The sequence below is a fragment of the Anarrhichthys ocellatus genome, unplaced genomic scaffold (assembly GCF_004355925.1).
Source record: "Anarrhichthys ocellatus isolate YVR2014 unplaced genomic scaffold, GSC_Weel_1.0 scaffold39, whole genome shotgun sequence".
Classification (NCBI taxonomy): domain Eukaryota; kingdom Metazoa; phylum Chordata; class Actinopteri; order Perciformes; family Anarhichadidae; genus Anarrhichthys; species Anarrhichthys ocellatus.
Genome location: NW_022280069.1, coordinates 1712250 through 1736730, shown reverse-complemented (window position 1 = coordinate 1736730; position 24481 = coordinate 1712250). Strand labels below are relative to the sequence as shown.

The 24481-nt window shown below is 42.0% G+C and overlaps 1 protein-coding gene across 3 annotated transcripts in view; it reads left to right on the top strand.

Annotated features, from left to right (window-relative positions):
• The window catches only part of znf385d (zinc finger protein 385D), a 63682-nt gene that overhangs the window by 12423 nt on the left and 26778 nt on the right, over positions 1 to 24481 (top strand). Inside the window, exon 3 of one of the 3 annotated variants that reach the window (XM_031867326.1) lies at positions 19647 to 19754. The exons of 1 other annotated variant lie outside the window; for it this stretch is intronic. In XM_031867326.1, coding sequence (XP_031723186.1) covers positions 19647 to 19754 — 108 coding nt within the window. Of the gene's footprint in view, positions 1 to 19646; positions 19755 to 21414; positions 23766 to 24481 lie in introns of those variants that run through there. One more of the 3 variants, XM_031867328.1, reaches the window with a different exon arrangement.

Sequence of the window (24481 nt, the reverse complement as noted above, 5' to 3'; positions counted from 1 at the left end):
TCCACCTTTATCATCGCTCTAAGAACTGGGTTTCTAATTCACATCGGGATTCCTACGGTTGTTTCTTTGGACGGTAGCTCGGCTGCGGTGTTGTGTTGTTGGTAGTTGCAATAAGGCTCTGAGGAAAGCTACAACTCATCCGGTTGCCTTTGCGACAGCGACGCCGACAACAATACCTGCTTGGAAACGCTGGCTGCCTGTTGCCAAAGTATCTGAAGTACTTTCTCAGTACTTTCTCAGAAAGAGGACGAATAGAGAAATAAGAGAAGAAGGCGATCGGGGTAAAATGGAGGACAGGTTGAGGGAAGTAGGAAAGGAAAGTAACGAGAGAAGAGAAGAAATAAGAAAAAAACATCACAGGATAAAAAGACAGAAAAATAGAGATATTATATGTTTTTTTAAATATAAAATATGGAGTAAATGAAGCAGTAAAAAGTATAAAGCTGTACAAATGTAAATAGTAATATATTTTCTTAAATAACTTTCTTTGCTTTAACTAAAATGTTGCTTTCTGCCGCCACATACGGGCAATACGGCTTCAGTCAAGCAGTTCATTAGAAGATGCGGATCTCTGATTATGAATCGTGCACAGAAACCGAGCAGCTGTTTCGATTCCACCATGCTTCACCGGCGGGATGATATTGTGCAGGTGATGAGTGGCGCCCTGTTAGAATTGAGGTCAAACAGTTCAATCTTGTTTTCCCGACCAGAGAATCTCGTTTGTCACAGTCTGAGAGTCCTTTAGGTGCCTTCGTGTCTTTCACCGAGGAGAGGCCACTCTGCCTCAATGTCCAAAATCCAAATTATATCCACATACATATCTCACATTATATTGTCCATGGCCTCACAATGTTCCCTATCTGTTGAACCACATTCATAATTTAGGATTTATTTTGCATCAATTCTTTTTGTATTTGTAATTAGTTGCCTTGCCGGCTCTGGAACAAACAGATATTCACATCTTCTTATTTAATCTATTCACAGTCTGTCAAGTGAACTTCTGGACAGTTCACTATACCGTGGTGTATTAAAAAAAAATGCAACATCAAATTAAATTGCGGAGAATTGAATTTATATTTCCAACCTAGTTAGACCCGTCAGAGTCGGGGGCCTTGTTCCAATTCTTAGCAGCACCTCTGCTTGTCCTGTCGATGAACACATCAGTGACTAATCTATATTAGATTAATTAGAAAGTATTTCAGTGTTTGCTTTGTTTCACTTTGGGGCCACAATTTGGATTCAGAGCATCTAAAATGAAAAAGATGAACATCGTGTCACAATGAAATCCTTCCACTGATGTGAAATTACGGAACTTCATCCTTGAAATTGTACCAGCTAAATCATTTTGACACACCTGTTGACCTAAACATACTGTGTGTGTTGCTGTTCACCTGCAATGAAATTTGGAAGAAGCCAGTTCAGAGTGAAAAAAACAGAAAGTGAGCTTTGCAGAACTTTTGGGATTGCTCTGTAAACTTTCAATTGATTCAATCATGGAAGAGTTATTGAACTTGCCACCTTGAAAGAAATGGCGCAAACAGGAGAAGAAAACAGGGATGGTAAAGGGGGGGGGGCAGCTCAACAGCAACGGGTGAGTTTTGGTGTGTAATGAAAGAGAAAAGTGTGAAAAGGAGTTTTCAGTGTGGAGTCGGTGTATGTGTGTTTGGCTTGTCTTTCTTTGGCCCTGGAAATAAGATCTATCTTGCCTGGAGCTTACATTTGTCTTGGAGAAACAATACAAACTCCATTTCCCCCTGTAGAGTAATCAGGATTGTGATTTATCGATTCTGCGCGCAGATCTGCACGCTGGGAAATTGCTTTGTAGTCCTGCAGCAGCAGGGACACACGGGCCTCCGTCTGCACCCACGACAGCATCAGAGTCCATTTCAATGTGTACACACCCGCGCTACGTCAACGTTAGCATCAGCGGCTGTAATGGAAATGTGCACTTTGACAAATCACAAACAGTAACACAGTGAAGTGAGTGGAATTCTTTTGTGTGTTCAGGGTTCTGGAAGTAAAAATCCCATTTTTTTCTTTTTCGAAGTCTTAGTGTTATGGGACAGTTGCTCTTCCATAAATAACATTACCGGTTTATTTCTGATTTATATTCTGCAGGTTTTGATGTCGTGCTCATTGGTTGGTCGGTTGGTTAGTTGGTTGGTTGGAGTATTTCGCACACTGCTTACGGTTCAAAAATAACCTGTTGGTGAGTTCAACGGCAAAAAAAAAACACCAGCATGAAATGTAAAGCTCTCTATAGCAACAGAAGCAGAGGCTCATCTGTAGCCGACCAGCCCTTTACCCAGCAGCCATTCTGACATGTCATTGAAGGGTAAACACGGGTGTAATTAATAACATTAACTATGGCCCGGTTCCATTTAGTTGGGTCAGGGCCCTGGTATTGTGCATGCTGCCTCACTGGAATGGTGCCGACACACTAACTAGAACGGGGCCATCGTTCATTTTATCGTCTACACGTGTTTATTTATCTTACAATAAGACAAATTTCTCACAATATAGTACCTTCCAATCTAAACCTTTGTATTGGTACATTATCGAGGGGACTCCTATTCTATTTCGTTAGATATCACAAAAAGAAAATCTTCAAAAAGGGATTCAGGATGGTAAAACTACTTCCAGAACCGGCAGCCCCCCCCCCCCCATGAGCTTTATCCTCTTCATTTCTTCATAGTTGACTTCCAAATGACGAATGATTGCTCAAATCCTCCTCTGTATGAAGATAAAATGGAGAGAACAAAGGGTGAGTCGGGCTGTTTTGCAGACTCTTATTTGATTTACACGTGTCCCATAAACATCTAATGGACTCAATAAATTGTATTCCTGGGGGAAAGCGTGCAAGCCCGCAAAAAACGGCGGGGAATGATCAAAGCCGGAGAGCGAGCGGGGACCACCAGCGTGCCAGCCGCCTTCCCTCCAGCGAGTCACACCTGCTGCGGTGGAGCAGAGTGCGCGGCACAGCGGTCCTTATCATTTAGCTCGGGCTCGGGGGCTTTTTAACCCCCTGAACTGAATGGAAGCTTTATGTTGGTGGAGCTTGTCTCGATGTGTTCTCCCACGATAATATTTCACTCTCTCTGGATAGCTGCCAGCTCACCGCTCTCTCCGTCTCCGGTGGAATGCAGAGATAATAGTGGGGAGCTCAAGATGATTTTTTATGGAGGTGCTTAGCGCCAGCTTCCCAGGCGAAGCTGAGCCGATGTAGCTGTAGTCCAGTGTCTCCTCCTTGTCTTAAGTGACCTACTGGCACTGTGCTCGGGCTAACAACTCTCAAAGCTCCTCTGGGTGTTTGAATCCTGTGAAATGTCAGCCACAGTGTGATAACCGATGAACACAGGGGTGTGAGTCGGACAGCGGGGATGTGTATTTGTTTCCCTCCAGTGTTTCAGGGCACACTCTCTCCGCACATCAGAGGCTTGGATGTGGGAGAGGAATGGGGGACTGAAGCAATCTGTTTTTGCTTATTTGATGGCAGTGCTGTGTGCTTGGGGTTCTTTTGAAGTGATAAGAAAAATATGTCAGCTTTAAATGCCCATCTGGTCATCTTAAAACAGGGAACGATACTCAATTTGAGAAATTCAAGAAGGTATGTTGCAGTTTAAGGCTATAGTCCACCCCCCTAAACCACCCACTATTATATCAGATGTATCTGTTTTGTTACAAACTTGCTATGTATGGATTTCATACCAAACACCAGAGTTACAGATAAAGAAAGCACGGGAGAACTTTCTGAAACAGCTCCAGAAGTGAAAGTAGAAGGTTTTGCATGGTTCACATCTATGAGAATCTGAGGCTCACCCATTGACCCTTTGCTAAGTCCCGCCCCTTGAACAGGCTTTGGCTTCTATCTTCATCTTTTCAACCTGTTTTCAATCAGTTTGACATCCTGGATACGTCCTTCAAACGCACATTGTAGACCCTTCTGTTTGCTTCTCTAAGACATCGCTTTTTTCTTTTTTTCCAAAAGTTAGATCACATTTATTCAGTTAGTGACAGTGTGGGCTCCATGGTACCGTAGCTCTGACAGCTTGACTAAGTAGCAGCAGGGGCCGGAGCTCAGTGAAGGATCAATTGATTCACAAGATTATAAAAAAACATACTTCTGCTGCACAGATTTTTGTATTATTTCCCAGTATTTCTAATCTTTTTTCTGTATTATTCCTAAAAATGGTGTTATGTCTTCAAGCCTCTGAAAATATTTTAATTGAAAACAAACGTCTGATACAATCTGTGAGTTCAACATGGCTCGGGTCACAAGCCAAAAAGGTTTGTCAACTATTGTCATAGATGACAATGGGATAGTAGGGCTGGGACGAATTTGGAAGTTTCAATTTCACAAGTTTAAAGGAAGAGCAGTGGCTTCATATTATAATCTTCTTCTTCTGTCTCACTGGAGGCAGGAGTCTGATCCGATGCTCTGCCAGAGAAGCAGCGGTTTGTCTTTTCCCATTGAGGTTTAACTCGAGCGGAAATTGTTTCTGCCTTCAGGAATTGTTTATATCAATGAAACTACAGTATAACAATCTGCACATTGCAAACATATGAAATCCGAGTACTATTACCCTTAAAAACAGCTGTGTGGGAGTGTCCCAGCATGCTCCATCTCTGACATCCATCCCTCAGTAATCTCCTCCACTGTGTGTGCGTGCGTTAGCGTTGGCCTCACGCTGTACCATGTTTCACCGTCTAAACAGAACCAGCTGGAGCGCGAGTGCGAGAAGTTTTGCACCTGCAACACTATTTTTCCCATACACACCAGTCCCGGAGGGAGAATACAACGGTGTCTTTTTGCACGGAGACTAGGTTGACCCGGGGATTCACAGGAATGACAGACTCTGCAGATTGAATCAATGTGTTGATGAGACAGCCCGCGGCGGACACAGTCATATGAGGTCTTCAGACACACCCTGTTTGGCTTCAGTGATACTTCCCCTCTGTAAAGCTTTCTCAAATGTATTTCTCTCATGAGCAGTGTTTTTCTCTTCGTGAGCTTACAAAAATGTGTCCCCCGTGTGCCCAGAGAACTCAAACAAGGGTCAACTGTAAATTATTTCTGCCGCAAAGCCCACATAAGAAGGTGGCAGCCTCCTTGGAAGTGAAGAAACTGGGCAGAAAGTCAGTGGTTTTTGAATTCTTTGCTTTGCCTGGGAGAATCCATGTGCAATAAAATGCAATAACTGCCATTGTGTTGCACTTTAAGGAGAGCACAAAACCATTAAGGAACCCCCCTCAAATTCAGCCAAAGAGTGCAAGTGCTATGCAAGTGTAAACATGTTTAACTGAATACATGAGAAGCAGGGAGTGTTGATGTGGAGCACGCCTGCTCAGCAAGCTTTTCCAAAGTGAAGTTAAAGAACAGCAACATCAATGAAAGCAGGCTTAGAAACTTGACGTCCCGCAGGGCCCTGTGAGGAAAGTTGCAGGGAGTACGACGCGCACGTTGCATTGTTAAGATCCAGTGTTTGCAGGTGGCTCATGCATTTTTCTATCCAAGGGCATTGATTTTGGAAATCCAATAGATGGCCACACTCCTCGGGCTCCTCTCTCATTACCAGAGCATCAGCCTTGTTTGATATTCATGGTGGACTATTATGAGAAGATAAATCGTTTAATCTTAGTTTTTATTGAACCCTGTCATGAGTGGGACACTCTCCTCCCTCCTGTGGGTGTAGCTGAAGCACTCTGATAGAATGATGGATTAGAAATTAGCCTGTGAGGGAATTTAGCAAAAACACGATCGAAGTCCACCCTCTTGAGTTTCACTGCATGCATGGTGATTCATTTGCAAAAAGACTTTCAATGTCCTGACATTGCACTATTCCAGAACTTATTATGGCATATGTTATAAGACAAATACATTATTATTTGAAGCACATGTACTTTATCAAAAACAAAATATTACCCGTCTGTAATAACTATATTTTTTCTTCATGCAGATGGTTTTTCAGTGGTCTTTGTTTTGCCGTCATGTTTAACACTGTTGCTGTTTTTGTCACTGACTGTCAGAGAGATTAAATGTCAATCAAACAATGACTGTAACAGCTTTTTACTGTTTTTTTCTGTTAATGTTTGGGTTTCTGTAGATGGCAATTTAGCCTTTTTCTGTACAGATACAATCTCAGGGATGCATACTGACCGTATGCAGCATTTCAGTTTGCTTTTACTTCTTCCCATTAGCTGTCATCGCTCCTCAATCCACACATTTACAGATGACACAGCTGTGTTTCTTTGTAATAGGCCGTCACCGGGGTCGGGGGAATTACTTTAAACATGTACTCCATTACAATTACTATAATCAACCAATCATTAACCTAATCCAAAATTAATCCTATTAAAGTAACTTGACTTTAACTTAAATTACATAAATTACTTTGCATTACTTTTGGATTTAACACCAATATGCAAATAAAGACAACTAAATAAATGAGTACTTATGCATGTATTCGTCTGTCTCTGGCTGTAACATAACCAATGTTAAACCTATTTAAGTGTGAGCTACATCTTTGTTAAGCATGCACACTTTGCATGCATTTTAACAGCTGGAGGGCATAACTTGCACTGTACAGTGATGTTGTACAGTCCAAAGCATTTTTTTCCACTAATGTTCGAGAACCTTTTTTTGATCCTTGATGATTTAGGATGGCAGATGTAAAAGCTTTATTTTTTTGGACGAGCAATACTGATTTACCACAAATAGACCTTTAGTTAGATCAAATTACAATGGATGATTAGTTTAAACAGTCTATGTGGAAGCATCGCAGCCAGTTGGAACTCTATGCTGGTGCTTTATTGGGAGGACCTGGTGCAGGAGGAGGGCTACGGTGTTACATTGTTATCTTTTATCTCAGCTGGACGGGGGACAGACAGTGTGCCTGCCAAATGCCTTGAGGGGGCTCTCCCAGTTCAATATTTCATCCTGATAGGGCCCAGTGGTGTGAGAGGGGTCAGCGCAGCGGTGAAGAGCAATGGGAAAATCTGGAGGGAACATTCATACTCGGTGAAAAACACTGCATCTGCGTGAGACAAGTGCAAAGGGAGCAGAGGAAGGAAAAAAAGGAAGTGCAGACAAAAAAAGGTCAGGGTTACAGAAAAATGGGGAGAAGAAATGGAAAAAGAGCGAACGAACAAGAAGTGGTGTCTGGAGCCAGCCTGGTCTCTTGAAATTACGTTCCAATACAACAAAACTGCATCGTCAATTATGTTTGGAGGGAAGCATTTCTCCCGGATAACGTTTGTCCCATAATACGTTTCTAATGAAAGTGTGAGAAGTCCATATTGGTTTTGGTGGATGGGAAGGTCAAACAAGCACAGGACTTTTACGCAGGAGACAAACATTTGCATCCCAAGTGAAACGAAATTAAATGTTCACTTATTCAAATTTATGTCCGTAACTAAAATAGTGTGTAACATACTTATTTTAAGCCAAACCATGATGTTTTACTAAATCCAACAAAGTGGTTCTGTTTCCTACACAAGAAAGACATTGAAAGCAAATAAAGTGCAATGTTCAACCTTCCCTACATTAAAACATTTGGCCCATGCAGCATCTCTTTTTATTTATGCGTCTCTTCACCTTCATTTAGCAATTTTATTCCTTAATTGCCATCACTAAGCAACCTTGCTCCGTAAAAAAACAATGCGATGTGTTCATACGATGTATTTTCCATTGTTCCTGCTCCTCATCATTCTGTCTTAACTAATTGGACTTAAATAATAAGCAGACACTCTACATTTGAGCAAAAAGCTCAACACACTGACCTGTTTGATGTACAAGAGGGACATCAAGTTATCAAGTGGAAATAAGACTTTTCCCCCAAAGTTTGAGGAAAATTGAATCGATCTGTAGTAACTCAGTTAAAACCGAGTGTTCAAAGACAGAAAGCAGATTACATGAATTTCATTCAAACCACAGACGGTGTGAGTTTTCCCATCCAGTGAAGCACTCAACAATGAAATCCTATCTGTCAGCCTTCTCCTCCATGTGTGACGTGTGTCTGTCAGAGTCATTGCACCTAAAGCTGCACATAATTGCACACTTTAGAATACAATTTCCGAATAGATATAACAGGCTCTGAGCTAATTCTTCATTTCGTTCATACATTTCATCCGTTCGTCCATCTTTCAAATAGGTGGCACTTAGCCACCTGTTCCTACTTGTACGGTCTGGAGCCCTGAAACTGAGAAAACGTAGTAAAATAATTGTCAGTTGGTAACAAAAAAGCTTCTTATTGTTTACTTTTACAGCTGATCAATTAATAAGATAAAAACTAAAACTTGAACTCCTACAATTACAAGGTCTTGGCACAGATTTAATCATTCATATATTTTCCTCTTGCAATATTTACTTTTCCTTACCACGTTTCCAGTTGTGCAAATATAATCTAATATATCTGAGAACATCACAAACTGACTTTATTGATTTAACGCAGAAACCTCACCGCTGGACTCATCGCTGCATTTTCTACCTGATAAATTCTCTGGCTCAATATTCTGGTGATCACCCCCCTCTCACCTTCCTCCTGTCTCGAAAAGTTCTGTGTTTTTGTACGAAACACCTGAAAGATCTCGTTCATTATAAGCCAATGAAATCCCCCCCTCGGATTTGACTTGCTAATTCCTGACGTCCTTCCCGTGTGGCAACAATCTGATGATGAACTAACGGACTGGGCCAGGCGGCGGAGGTAATTGGGAGACACATAGAGGGGAGGATTACATTCGACAGGTCATTCATCCCACTTTGGTTAATAGTAAGCGGGGCTGGCGGCCGTGAATAGAGCATTTAGACCTCACCAGCGGAGCCCTCATTGACCAGTCGTTCTCTCTCTCTATGTGTATTTTAATAGATATGAATGTATATGTTGCTATTACAGAGTCGATTCCTCAGTACCTACGGAGCGTGTGAAGAGAACACCCAGTATAAACACTAGGCGCCTCAGTCATATACATGCATCATGTATAGCCCACATTGTATATAATGGATCAAAACACAGGTGTCTGTTGGGCAGGTACAGTATGTGCTATCCAGCGGCTCTGCACCTTTGAAAGACATCATTGTAAAGCCTCCAAAACTGCCAGCGCTGCAAATAAATTCCCTATCATTTAAAATGTGTATGTGCCGCCGGTTTGGCTTTTGTCTAGGCCCCTTATTTATTGTTTTATTTTTTTAAATGCGATATTTAAATAGCTTTTAAAATGTGAATATTGGAAACATTCTGATTAAGCAGCTGATTTGCTATTTTATATCCCTTGAAGCACATTGAGAGCCGTCTTTTCTGTAAACTTTCTGAACGGTGCCTTATTGCAGCGAGAACACAAAATATTTTGGACGTATGTGGACTTTAAGATCTCGGTGAAATACAGTTTCAGCAGTGTTCAGCAAACTAAGGCAACGGGAGTAGAATCTAGTACTAACTAGTCTGGCTGCTCAAGCAGGCAGCAACAGCTGGCGTGGATAGTTGAAGTGTGAGAATTTGACACCGGGGGAAGCGGTTCACGCTCCGTCTCCTACCAACAGTCAACAGTTGCTTTTAACCTTGACATCTTTCCCTAATTTTAGGCTGCTCGCACACCTGCAGTTTGGTTCGTTTGGTCTTGACCCAGAAAAAAAAATAATACATTGTTTACTTTTAGTTCGTGTTCACACTGACATGAAGTCGTACCACAGACTGTATACAACAGGTGGACATCGTGGTTACGTCACCCATTGGTTTGTGCAAACTTTGAGTTTGGCATTTGGGCCTTCGCTCATCTTGAAGAGACTTGGAACTAGAGATTGAGACCATAAACTGAGGTAATAAATCAAGTGAGAAGTAGAGTCATTTTCTCAAAGACTTCTATACAATCAGACTTCTTTTTACAACCAGAGTTGTCAAGATACGGCAGCTTAGTCAGTGGCTCTACATTACGGTGACCAGACGTCCTGGTTTGTCCAGCACTGACCCGGTTTCAAGCTGGGTGTCCGGAGTCCCGACAACTATCCCTAAAACACTCAAATGTTCCATGTTTTCAACAGTCACTACGCTGAGGTGTGCTGTCACGACGAAGAGGAAGTCGGTCTTTTCTAAAGGGCTTACTCCTCCAAGATATTCTGATCTGTAATTTGTTTGACCACATAAATTATGTATACACACTCACATGCATAATGAAAGGGTTTGAGTTATAGGCCACTGTTGATGGAAAACCAACATTGTGTGTGTTGCTTGATGACTAACCAAACAGAGACTGGTTTCACTGCTTTACTGATGTAGAACAAACCATGATAGCATCAATAATGAACTATTTAGAGATATGATGCCTTAGTGAAAAGCAGGTTGTGTCATATGTCGCTGTAAAAAGCAAATATCGTGCTTTTACAAACTCGCATCACGTAATAGAGTAATGCAGTAAATATGTGACTTACTGCTCCTTCAAAGACATTTTAATCTCCTCAGAAAGCGCTCAGGCAGCCGAATTAAACCAAAATGTCACGTCATTGATTATTTGATCCTTTGTTGTGTATTTTAATGCCAGCTTGTTTGTGTGACACTAACTCCTTCTGTCACACACGAACCGATATCAGGGACGGCTGGCATATACGAAGCCTCGCGAGACCAAGACTGACAGCGCTCAGTGTGTGTTTCTGTCCCTTTTATCAGGCATCAGTCGTACGAGTCGGCCCGTCTCGACCGCCGTCTCAGCTCATCACTGTCTTGTCCTGTCACATTATCCGGCAGCGGTGAGTGGGGGAGCGTCAGCGGCGGCGTCTGTGCTGAACTTTGAGACGGACAGGCCTTCTGTGGACTGTCAGATGGTATCCGGTAAATGACCTGCTTACTCTGCCTCGCTGTTGACACGCTGCCGACGTCTCCTCTGACGAAGACACATCAGTGCGCATCAAAGACAGACAGAAGAATGGAAGGCGACAGCCACAGACACGAGATCAAAGTGAAAGGAAAAAACGGGTTAATTTACATGTCCTGAATCTTGATAAGGTTTTCTCAGAAGGCCAGCGATTACAATTAACCATTCAAATGTCATAGTTTTTATTTATCTGCAAGCTTTAAAATTAAATCAAATTTGTTCCAAATTTTGTGACGTAGAGACGCTGTATACAAGTCTGGTAGCGGTAGCGACCTGTCAACCACAGTTGAGGGGTTTTCTACCATAAACAGTAACACCAGATCATTTTTTAAAGTTTGTTTCAATATCATCCCCTGCTTTATGGTCTCTTTGACTCTTAATTGATCATAATGTACTAAATGAACATCATGCTGTATTGAAGAAGACTTGAAACTAGAGATTGAGAACATAAACTCATGTTTACAATGTTTACTGAGGTAATAAATCAAGAGAGAAGTAGAGTCATTTTCTCATAGACTTCTATACAGCCAGAGGAGTCGCCCCCTGGTGGTCATTAGAGAGAATGCTAGTTTTATGACACACATTGGCTTCAGTCAGCAGAACCGGAGGTTGCTGCCAGGTTAAAAAAGGGAAATTGTAGATTTTAAAATGTGAAAAAAAAGCAAAATAAATCTGCATTCGACAACTTTATAAACTAATCCAAACATACTGGCTGTGCCCTTGACTCCGTGTTTAAACCCTCCGTGTTTACCTACAATTGCTTTATCGACAATGTCAAGGATGTTTATGTGAGTGCACGACCTGTTCAGAGACACTACAAACATCTCTATTTCTTTAATTGCAGCTTGGCTGCGTTCACCTTCTGCTCTCTGATCGTCTGCGTCGGCTCTACGGTTACCTCAGCCTCAGGCAAGAAGCTGTTTTCTAGGCAGACAGCTCATCAGGATGATTGACAAGTCTTAGTGCTGCTGGAACTCAACCAACTGAGGAAAAAAAATTGCATATTAGCGCTTAAGGAAGTGATTTTGAAAGATGACATTGAGTTCACTGTGCACCGCAGGCTTCAAAATCGGACATGTGTGATGTGCTTTGGCGTGCGTGGGTTGGCTATTGCTGTGCGTGTTTGCGCGTGCGTTAACATGTGTGTCGCAGTACATTTGCTCCGGCGACATTTCCGTCCCTGGCGGGCGTGGCCCATGTGGAGTGTGTGGCTCAGTGGGTGGCTGATGGGAGTAGGAGCTCGGGGAATAACATGTCCCTGGCACCGCAGCTGCTCTCTGCAGACGAGGCCCCGAACACATCGTGTTTCAGTGCGGGGAGGGAACGAAATGGGGGGATTTCTTAAAAAGGATACATGGAAAAGATGCCCAGGGGGAGGTAGAATTTCAGCGGTGAATTGTGGGTAAATTAACCGCCAAGAATAGCGCAGTGGGATGTATTCAGACCGAGAACATTCAACTTCGACTTTATACCTGGTGATTAATGATATATCCACGCACTTAAGTCTGTCCTGATGATTTTGCAGGATCGTGCCATGTTCTGTGGCCTCATCACCACAGATTCATTTCACAGCATCTGCACCAGATTGACGGAGAAATAACATGTTTCTAGCCCAGTGCGTGTTTCAAGTAAGAGGTCATCCGCTCTCTCGTGGCCCAGATGTTTTTAACTGGCGTAAGCTCTCCCAGAGCTCAGGTCCCAGTTTCCCAGCAGGCTGCAGTGCGTCTGGTTCTCTGCTGTAGTGTGTTTCCCCCTCTGCCAGCGAGCCTCGCCAACTCAATGTGTCATCCTCTTCTCCCTTCCCAAAGACTTGGGTGAGATTTACAGTACAAAGGTAGAGTGTTGCATAACTCTTTCTTTTCTCTCCAATTTAGCAACAAAGTGTGTCAGGGCACAGGCAGAGGAGAGTCCTTTGCTCCAATGTAATGCAGACTTTACAGTGTTTTCCTGGTGAAAAGCTGCACATGTCACTGTGTATTATTTGCTTCTACCTCGTTGACTTTGGCTACACATCTAGTGCAGCATGTTTCATAATGCTGATTGTGCATAGCAGAGCAATCAACAACACTTCGTTGATATTGAAGTGATGTAAACTCTGGTGTCTAATAGCAGCCGGTCACCGAGTTTTGTTCATGACATCAGCTAAATGCTCTTCTGTATAAATATAAATGTTTCATTTTCAGAGATATTTTCTGTAAATTTATTCTCCATTAAAAGCAGATGATGTATCCCAATTTTTTTCCCAACTGTTGAGTAGCTGTGTATTATATCATTCTGCCTTCGAGTGCTGCTGAAGCCCTAAAAGCTTTTATTGTCTCTCGGCATTCATGAGCTATACAATTCAGAATAACTGCAAGTTTTCACTCAAGTGTAACCATTTTTAACATAACAGGGCTTTGACCTGGCCACAGTTTGCTTGAATGAATTTATGCTGTCTCTGAATTTCATTTTTCAATACATCTAAATGTACCTTAAGAGCAAAACTGAGGGCTTGTTTCTGCCTTAATGCTGCATTGGTTTCTTTGGCCACGTACGACAGTGGAACATGCTGTAAACTCAATTTATTGTATCCTTATAAAACTAATATGATGAATGAGTTTGCTAAACAATAGATTACACATTCAGCAGACATGGTGCATTCATTTGGATTTGTGTTTCCAGTGAACTGATAAATGTTAAGCCCAATATGTATTCTACTTTTTTGCTCTGTTTTGGTCTCCACCAACAATTAAATTACACTTTTTGGCTGTAAACACTGTGTGTTTAGCTTACGACTACTTAAAGAATGAGTCAGCTGAAAGCACACTTTAAACCACATATAGTCTCCCTGCAGACCAACACCTTGTTATTCCAGTCCAGTCTCATTCCCATGGGGTCAAATAACTACGTTTTGTCTCATACCGACACACAAAATGCTCTAAGTGTCTGATGACATACAATAAAACCCCAAAAGGCAGAGTATGGATGGGACAAACAAACACAGGACAGTTTGTGTTCCATGTGAAACCAACAACTTGACAACCTTTCACTTTTTACTTGACAAACGTATTTTAAACTCAAACCATGATCTTGTTTTCCTAAACCTTACAAAATGTTTTTTGTTTCCCCAAACGCAAGAGTTGTTGTTTGAATTCACAACAGTAACCACGTGTTTACTGCGACTGTATTGGAGCATCACAGTTTGACTCAGTGCGTTAGAAAGTGACACCATGGATCTCGACCAAGCGTGAGTATGTGACGAGTTGAGATTTTCCCCACTTTGTGGGGACATATCCTATCAGAAATATAGATTTGCTGTAGAGCTGAAACATTACATAACAGTCATTGAGCAGACACAGTTATTATCCATTTACAATTCAGATTCTATCACATTTCTACACCATAGGCACAGCTACGGGAGCAATTTTGGGGTTAAGTGTCAAGTTGCTCAAGGACATGACATCGACATGCGACTAGCAGAGCCGGGGATCGAACCACCGATCCTCTGATTGAAGGATGGCCCTGCGCTCCACTTAGTCACAGTCGCCACTCCTCAGAAAACATTTTATGTTGAGTGCCACAGTGGATCATAAGTGTCTGAAAACACCCACCAAGGACTACTTTGTGACGCTGACTTTTGTCTGTGACCATAAGCACTGCCAGCGATTCATGCGAGACTCCCTCACTTCGCTGACAGCTCAATTGCTGTAATTGTTTCGCTGTAAGAGGAACATTTAATTGTTGGAGCACGATTTTAAAAACATGTATAAAACCAAGTGTTTTCATTTTGACAGAAATTGACCGGATCCAATCTGTGAAAGTGGAACCATTCAAAAATATTACAGTTACAGTTCACTCTCTGCGAAACGTGGGACATAAAAACAGAAAGTGATTAAAAACAGGACGAAAAATATGCTTTATTATGCACTACAGACTTCACTGCTCAGTGAAAAATCACTAATGAGCAACTATTTTATTGCGTTTTTGGGCATTAAATCTGAAGTCAGTCAGAACCATATTGAGAGCCCATAACTCCAGCAACCCATTACAACCCTGCAATAAATCCACTATATGTCCCTGCTGTCCCTCTTTCCGAGGCTGAACCTGCTTCTGTCTCTGAAGGCACCGTTACACTTCATCAGAACTGCTCGTGAGATGGTTTGCACAGCTTCGGAAACCTCTTCCATTCCACACCTTTCTGACGTCAGAACAAACTAACACAGGATTCTTGTCCAGGAAACCTCTGTTCATGTTCCGTGCGAAACTAAAAGTAAACGCCGACATTTTGTCTCGTCGGTCTTTAGTCACGCGAGTCGCTATAGTCACTCTGTTGTGACAACTAATGAGTGTTTTCCTTAAGAGACTTCTCGAAAATGTTTGTTGGCCTTATTTAAACCAGGCGGCAACATCCGGTTCTGCTGAGTGAAGCCAATGCGGAAGTGTATTCTCACTTCTGACCAGTAGGGGGCGACTCCTTCGGTTGCAAATAGAAGTCCAATTGTATGGAACTCTATGAGAAAATGACTCTACTTCTCTCTTGATTTATTACCTCAGTAAACATTGTAAAAATGAGTTTATGGTCTCAATCTCTAGTTTCAAGTCTTCTTCAATACAGCATGATGTTCATTTAGTAAGTTATGGTCAAGTTAGAGTCAAAGAGACCATAAAGCAGAGTATGCTTTAGGGCGGGGCTACTGTGACTGACAGGTTGCTGCCACTACCAGAGCTGTATACGGCATCTCTACGTCACTCCTCCGCAATCAAAATATGGTAACTTCTGTTTATTGGCTGCAAAAACAACAACATGATGATGACTGTAAACCAAGATGGCGATAGCGAAATTGCCGAAGTCAAGGCTTCAAAACCGCAATCCACAAACCAATGGGTGACATCACGTTGACTACGTCTACATATATACAGTTTATGATTCAAACCATTACTACACCCTGTCCCTGTCTGTGACGGCTGAGTTTTCACCCCTTTATCTGAGTCTGTTTTAAGCCTGAACTTGTCTCTTCTGTCTGAACCTGAATCGATTTCTGCCTCTCAATTGGTCTCTGACAGGCTGTTTGTCTGAACTTGAATGTGTCTCCTCAGTTAGACCCAGTTGTTGCTTTTCATTCAGTGCCTCATTCTTCTTCTCAGTCTGAGCCTATAGCTGCCTCTCAGCCTGTGTACGTGCCAGGAATCAGCCTGAATCTGTGTCTGTCCTTCTATCAGAGTCTGCAATCACTTCATACCCATGTCGCGCTTCCTTAGCAGAGCTTCTTTTTCTAAAGGCCGTGACACACTAGTCGGCAAGTGTCGAGCCGTTGGTGAGCATATGTGGCCCCAGTTTTTGTGGTGTGTGCCACACCGTTGGCTTTTCGGCTGATTGAGCGAATTGTTTCATCGTCAACCGAGCCCGTCGTTGACAGAAATCCATCCGTTTGACTATTTTAGCTTAAGCGAATTAGTGCACGAGTAGAGAAGTGAGGGAAGCAAGCAAACGACTGAGGTCAAGAGGCAACACACCGAAGGCTGTTCTCTTTTTTCATCTACATCTCATTCCAATTCACAAATATTTTCGACATTGGCCATCTGGATTGAGGCTACGTGGTGAGCGAGAGTGGTGAGAAAATGGTCGGCAAACGCAGCCCTGTTTCATGTGTGTATCATAACAACGTCCTTTATATCCGCAGTCATAGGTCATCTGGTTTCCCCCTATTGAATGACAAATACAAGATATTTCCTTCCACACAGGTGCAGAATGAACATGCTAGTTGGCTGTAGCCTTTGTGGTGTTCAAACGCAACTTTTTGGTCACGACACAGGCGGAAAAAGCAGTTGGCCTTCATCGACGCTAGTTCTTTGATGTAGGTTTGGTGTGTCTTGGCATTTAAAGAATCTGTTCAGTCTGCCTTTTCCGAGCTTCAGTTCCAGTTTGTCCCCATCAGGCCTCTGCCCGAGTACTCCTTACTCTCCGAGGGACCCAGTCATCCACCATCCAGTCCTTCTGAGCCAGGTCATCCTGTGTCTGCCTCTCTCTTCCCCTTTCTTCAGCCACTTTCTTTTCCTTCTCCAACTTGTGTCTTTTCTGGAAAATTTCCATTCCGTGTTTTTACGTCACTAGTTGCCCTCCAGTGGGTTTACCTCCTCTAGAGATCACCTGACCCCGTCACCCGCTTAACCAGCTGCTCCTCATTCAGTCCGTCACAGTGTGGATACTGAGACCAGTTTTCAGCCACTCTTTGGCAGATCGCGTGTGTTTCCAAGCTACGGTAGCGTTCCAGCCATTGCTGTCACCTGCACCTGATTACTCACCTTCCTGCCTCGTTTGGCTGGTTTTACTGCCAATGTGGGTAACAATGAAAAGATCAGGAATGCCTTTCAGCAAAGACCACCACCAACACTTTATACTGTACGACGATGATTACTGATACTTAGTAAGGACTAGTAGTTTTCCACTTTTGTTCCAAAAGGTGATTATCTCAGGAAACTTTTTTTTCCACCTCTGCACACAAACACTTTTGAAATAATAAAAAAATAATGAAAACAGCCTCGGTTCAGACAAAAACAGAGTCCGCAGAAAGCGACAGCATAACATTGTTGCACCTACCTTCTGCAGCACAATTGTCAAGGCGGATTAATCCTCCCACACACTGCCGGCACCTTTCCTCCTTCTGTAGCCAAGTGGTGCCTATTGAGACACTTTCACTGCGAGGCAGATGTGTTTGTTCATTCCTGAAAGCCTTGTCGCCACACAGAGGGAGGCAGGCGGCGTACAGCAATGCAGCGGCATGCCCGCTCCTAGTTAGAGTCTAAAAGATGAAAACGCATGTGCTTGTTTTGCTGGTTTTGTTTATGTGTATGTGTTTTCTCAAAGAAAAAATGTGCTTCATTTTTTATTTTTTTTTCTGTTTGTCTTGCTTGCACGAGTGTTCGGATTCAACAAACTATCTTCGACTGCGCGATAGTAAATCGATGGTTTATCATTTGTGGGCAATTTTCATTTGCATAAATGTTACCTATGATTAAAAACAGGAATTTCACACTGTGAGGAATCCACTCCTGCTGTCGGAAATCAGAGGACAAAATCATAACACACTTAGCATTGTAAGCAGTTGTAATAGAGGACCAGAAAGCAGTATAAAAACAACTATGTGTCATTAGTGCAGCGCTGTATTGTGACAGAAATAAAAAAGGGTTGACAGAAACTTAAAGTGCAGTAAAATGCTTTTCAAAATTGAAGTATCCATGACTTTATGTGGGACTTTTACATGTAAATTAACATGTATTACCTTCAAGCTATTGCTAAACGAGTTCACACAATAACGAATGATTCATCCTACTGCCGCCGGGATAAGCTCTCTGTTTCTCGTAGTACACTGGAGTTGTGGTGTTTGTGGTGACTTTCCTTCGCTGGTGAGCGCGCCACATCTCCCCTGCAATTTATTTTACTTTTGTTCTTTTTAATCTGGAGCATCCACTCCGAAAACAATTCCAATAGGCCTTATCTATAAATTGTGTAAAGAGCGAATTGGTGCGTACATGAACGTTCTTACTGCCATTTCCAACTCACCTTATCTTGAAAATGTAAACAAGCCATTTTGAAGGGATACACGATTGATAAACCGCAACTTTGTCCTAAACACAGATTTTTTAAAACATACACACGTTAAATACTTTATAAATGAGACCAAATAATGCATTTAGGCGGCGTTAACAGGCTCTCGTTTTTTTCCTCTCATCAGTAAAACAAATAGAATGCACGCTAGCCTTTCCTACTAGACTCAATGTCATAAATAGGCTACAATTATCAGAACAACACAACATTGACTAAACTTTATAAATTGCCAAAATATGCAGATAAAATCATTTCAAGTGCAAAATATGTATTATTTGTAAGAGTTGTTGCTCACATGAGGCTCAATGAATTTCTCTTGCAACAGGTTTAATCTGTGAAGCCACAGCTTGATATTACTTGTGCTTCTATAGAACTCGGCTGGCTTCCTAAACCAGCATTAGCTGATATACAGTATCTCTTCATTGCAATCCAAACAATGAATTAATTTATTCAGAGGCAACTCAACGACTGCAGCTTGTCGCTCGAGCGTCATTTGCACGGCACTTATACGTTACTCCATGGCTCTGCAAGCCTTGTGGCACTTGTGTCAGGGGGAAGGTGGAGTGTTGAAGCACTTATGCACAGCGACGGCTTCTCCTCTTCATCTACTGTAGCTTGAATTGTGCCTCATTTGTTCGTCGCTTTTGAGAAAAGCTTTTTTACTTAACACAAAGACGTCAGCCTCGTGCGTGTGATTCTTGTTTTTTTTACACTGCTTTGATCATTTCATGAGCTGTGAGCAATACACTCATCGCGTCACACTGAAAACAATGAAGAAATACTTCACCAAATGCAAAAGTACGTTTTTTTCATGTGTTTTTGTGGTCAGCAAACAAACACTGTAACATTAACACAGACTGCGACTTCACAGAAGACACTTGTTAGGTTAAATTCACTGTTGGTTTTAGTCTTTTCTTGGGAAATGGTGATGATAAAGAGATGCAATGATGCCAGTAGTGTCCCCCAAGTGCTCATTTGATTACAGTAAAGTCTACGCAGTCAAACACTCATAGTGTGTCTTGAGTGTTAATGTCTGAGCCACAGAGATGAACGGCCGGCTTTCTAAAAAAAGCTCCAGGCAGCCTGTATTCACTTCACAGCCCAGTGAGTGATGGATGACTGAAGGTGATTTACAGGTCAGCTTGAGCAACTCATTTAATTAGCCTAGCCTTCTCTCCGTGTGTCTCCCTGCGGTATCCAGATGGACCCCGTGCAGAAAGCCGTCCTCCATCACACACTCAGCCTCCCTCCCACCGCAAAGAGGAGGCACGTCTCCTGCAGCGTTTACCAGCAGAGGTTCAACTCACAGGTGAGCAACTTCTTCTTCTGAAGAGGAGTGAAAGTTCAAAAGTCACGAGTGAAATAAACAGGAAACAACCCCCTGACCACATTACAAACTATAAAGGATTTTGCTTCCCCTGCTCTGGTGTCAGCCGCGTTGTCCTTCACATAGTTATTGTTCTGTTAGGGCAGGTCATATGTTGTTAAAAAGTTAAAAAAATACATTTAGAATTACGTTTAAATGATGTAGATCATCTACCACCAGAGCTCCAGTCGTTACTGAGCACTCAGCGTGTTGTCTGGTGTATTTACTCAGTCGTCAGTTGTTGGAGTCCAGTCTTTGTGGGTTTCAGCTCATCTTGAGTTGTGTCCATCCAGCAATGGGGCATTTAAATTTAAACAGCGTTACCATTCGAATAACCTTGTGGTCTGACCTATACATTTTTAAATGAGGTTAGCTGAACTGTAGTATTGAAACTGATTTGTAGGCAGCAGCAACCATCTTACCAAGTAGTGAATGACTAAAACATGATACCAGTTTGACCCTCTGCTAAGTCCCGCTCATCTAACGCAGACTAGCCAATCGTCTTGAGGCATCGGCCAGCTCAGACCATAGACTGTGACTGCAACACTTTTGTTACAGACAACTATCATCAACATGCTATGTTGTTATTATAGAAATAATGCACATATTATACGATAAAATAAGATAATGAGTTACGCAAATTAACGCAGTGTGACATACTGTATATGAATAATAAGCAAATAAACTTTGATATAGAGGTTCGTGATAATTGGCAACAGATTTGTTCTGTCGCTGAAAGGGGACAGAAAATAGTTGAGTCACTGGAAGATTCCAAATAGAGTCCATATATTCAGTCTTCTGTAGGTGTTGAGAGTGACTCGCACGAAAGGTTGATAGAAAGGTTTTGCTTCGTGCGATGCACCGAGAGATGTGAGGAAAAAAAATCACAATGTCTGAGTTTGTGTCACGATACAGAAGGTGAAGGAAAAGCAGCAGTACTTACTCATCATTACAAGCATCTTTGAACATCTTTCACAGACATTCGGTGGTATAAGAAAAATCTCTTCAACCGTCTTTATTAAAGATGTATAAATGGTTCTTTGTTGTGAAGTTTTTATCATATCCCAAGAGCCATGACAATAGGGAGATGTTTTCATTTGAGACTGAAGCTGCTGATGTGGGAGTTTTATCTGTATTCTGATTAATTTCTCATGTTTGGGCTCTTACTCACCCCTTCTCTTTCTTTAAACACTATCACGTAGGTGTGTTAGAGAGAATTAATCATTTAACCGGGTTATCGTAGCAGCTGGGCGGCTTGTTATGCACTTCAACCACAGCACCCCTGCATAAAAGACACAAAACTCGTCGGTTCACAGTTAATGATCGGTTAACGAGTGACGGCTATCTGTCAGAAAATTTAAAAAATCTAAATTTTTCGCTACATATGTACTCGACTTGTCAGTGCCCTCTGGTGGACAAACTATGTAACAGTGTTGAATTACCTCAAGCATATCTTTGACATTTCAGATATCTAGCGTGCTGCAGAGAATGAGTCCTAAAACACAGAAATTAGTTTTTTGAATGGGTTTTTTGCTCGTGGTTTACACAAGTTTAAGAGATTTTAACGTTTTGATCTATGATATTAAATACATCAGTAAATACCGCTTTTGGACATTTTGAAGCCTTTTCGTGTCTTAAAAAAAACGGTTGCAAACCAGTGGCTAAATGAGACTAATGAGTGTCATCGCTGGAACACTAGTCCGCCAGTGAGATGCTAACTTCCTGGTTGGCCTATTAAAACACATCATCGCTGCAGAACTCAATTGGCGTGGACCTTAAAACTGGTGTTAGGTTCCTGCAATCAATTCCCGAGTTTCTCAAACTGTTCTTGGTAGCTTCAAGTGGTTACACCCAACCGTGGTTGTACTGGTGTGTTAAATGACCAATTGCACACAAAACAAAAGACTTTATCATGTCAATGGAACACATCAGTGAGCTGCTTGTAGAAAACCCACTCACAGTGAAATGAATGCACCATTAGCGTTCTAACGATAAAACAACAGAAGGGATGGAGTCGAGTACAAACGCTTTGTTCTGAGCTGTTGAACAGTTTAATGTCTAAAAAGGGTGCTTTTATTGTGAAAGCATCTTCCTCTTCTTACTGCATTGCATTTATCCTAACTTAGGCTCACGATTAGCTCATGATAGCACGATAATGGATGTCTGGTCTTTATCTTTGCTTTCAATATAAGGCCTCATGTGAGCAAAATAGATTCCAGGAAGGAGATCTTGTTACAAAGTATGTTTAGTCATTAGCTCATACGTGCACTCTGCGATACAGTAATAAAATGCATTGCACTAATACAAGCTTGCTGAATCATACCGATGGACCAGCAGATGGGTTTCGATTCCCCTCGCGCTCAATTTCCATACCATTTCAAAAGTAATCAAAATATTTGAAAAGAAAATCACTGGCGCTGCTGCATGTTGTTAAATCAGTAGCATCCCTAAATAGTAATGTCATCGCTCTTTCATTAAAGGAGTAATCAATCCATTTCCCACACTGACTGTGTCGGTGATTACTCAGGATGAGGTTATTATGTTTTACATGCGGAAATCTATCTCAGTGTATATTTAGTGTTCATCAGCTGTTTATTTTAAGGCTTCATTAGGGAGACCGACTCTGTGTTTACCTGTCAATCAACAGGTAGTGTTGTGTTGAGCTGGGAGGTCTCATATACCCTCAGGGTGTGTGCTTTTATTCCTCTCTTTGTTTTGAAACCACAGCTACAGCACAGAAGAGTATCTCAATTTTCTCCAGTGGCAGTTTATCATAAAGTGGACCGAGAGATGATGGCGAGCAGGAAGCCCGTGGTGTTCTGCTAAATCCGAGCGGCTCTGTTGGGAAAGTCTGTATGTAAACCAGTCAATGACCTGAAGATCATGAAGAGAAAAGAGCTGCTCACTTCCAACAGATTCACTCAGTTTCTGCTTTACCAGATACAGTCATGTTTATGAGACGAGATCGTAAACTGTAAACTCAAGTCTGTAATTTGTTGACAGCGAGTGAGTCACCAGACTGATCTACTCCCTTAACAGGGAACGCTGGATAACCTGTTTACATTTGATGCATTTACAGCACTTCCGTTAGCTCTTTACCTGCAGTTTTTACAAGCTGTTAATCGAAAAGGGATTTTCCTTTTATACATGATATTGAAACAAATATGAAGAAATGTACATATCACCGCTTTTTAGTCTTTTTAGAGCATTTAAGGAACTCAGAAACAGCCCCTATCTACTGAGGAACCAAAGTTCAACTCTTCCATATTTCAAGGACTGCAAAAGCTGTACTTCCAGCAAGCAGTACAGTTCAATTCGTTACACATTAGAATGGTTATTTTTGTGTTTATCAAAAGTTGTGGATAGTACCTGCTACTTTTTTTTTAGTACCACCTCGGTCGAGGTTCCAAGCGAGCTGAGCCGATACTGGAAGGTGGAGTTAAAACACTGCTTAATTTGATAGCTTAAACGACTGAGAGAACAACTTTTCTTTACCTCCTCAGGTCAGTTTTCATTGTTCTCTCCTTTCAACAAAGTGATCTGTCACCCACTGAACACGCCCCCAACATCGGGTTAAAAGCTCCACCCATATTTAACATATATTTAACCACCTGGTGGTAGAGGCTTTGTCATTTGGCTCCTGGCTTGATGGTGGAGTTGAACAATGGCAGTCAATTTGTTGTGGGTGGCATCATTATTGTCAGTTTGTCCACACACATCAGGATCAGCGAAGCAGACTACCAGATCACCGATGATCTTTTCCCGGCCATACACCTCCTGATGTTTATCGGTGCCATGACTCTGGTTTTTGGCTTCCTGGGCTGCTGTGGAGCCGCCAAGGAGAACCGCTGCCTGCTGGTCCTGTTCTTCAAGGGCCTGCTCGGAATGTTCCTCATGCTGCTGGTCGGGGTGGCGCTGGGAGCCGTTTCAACAACTGCAGCAGCCCAGGAGCTGGTGAGGAACCGCGTGAAGCAGCTGCTCCTGGATCGAATTTGCATCTGGAATCCTTATGATTCTGGGCATGGTTTTATCAATGGTCCTGATCTGCCAGCTTCGTAATGGGAGGAAGAGCATAATTTAAAATGTTTAGCACAAGGCCTGAGGTTCACAGGTCTTGAATAAAGGACAGATCACCATGTTGGTGTTAAATGCATCTGGCTGTAAACTCTTTTTACATGTTTTAAATGTTTGATTTCAACTATGAATTGCATATTAAACAATTTTTTTACAATGAAAAAGCTCAGTCTGTTGTATAACAGAAGCTGATAATTGTGAGTCCAAAGAATAAATAAAAATATCTGGAGCAGAACTTTGTTGGGCCCTCAACAGATCTTTTTTATTGTTTTTAGGCAAAAAACGTTACTGTTTCACACTACCTACAAGTTACAAGTACAGTTTTAATACTGAAAACAACTTCAGTTCAGTTGTATAAATCTGGCTATCCAGCAAAAGTCACCACAATCAGAAAAATCGCTAATGAATTCGGGCCCTTGTCTGCTCAGAGTTGAATTCTTTTCAACTCAAGTTGTTCATGTTGCTCCTGCATGTAGCAGACCATGCTGCTAAATGATGAATGAGTGATGCTTCTGTCTGATCAGGGCCTTAATCATCTTGTGACCCCTCATATTTGTTCCATGCTGGCTGGATTCAAACTGACTGGGGTTTGCATT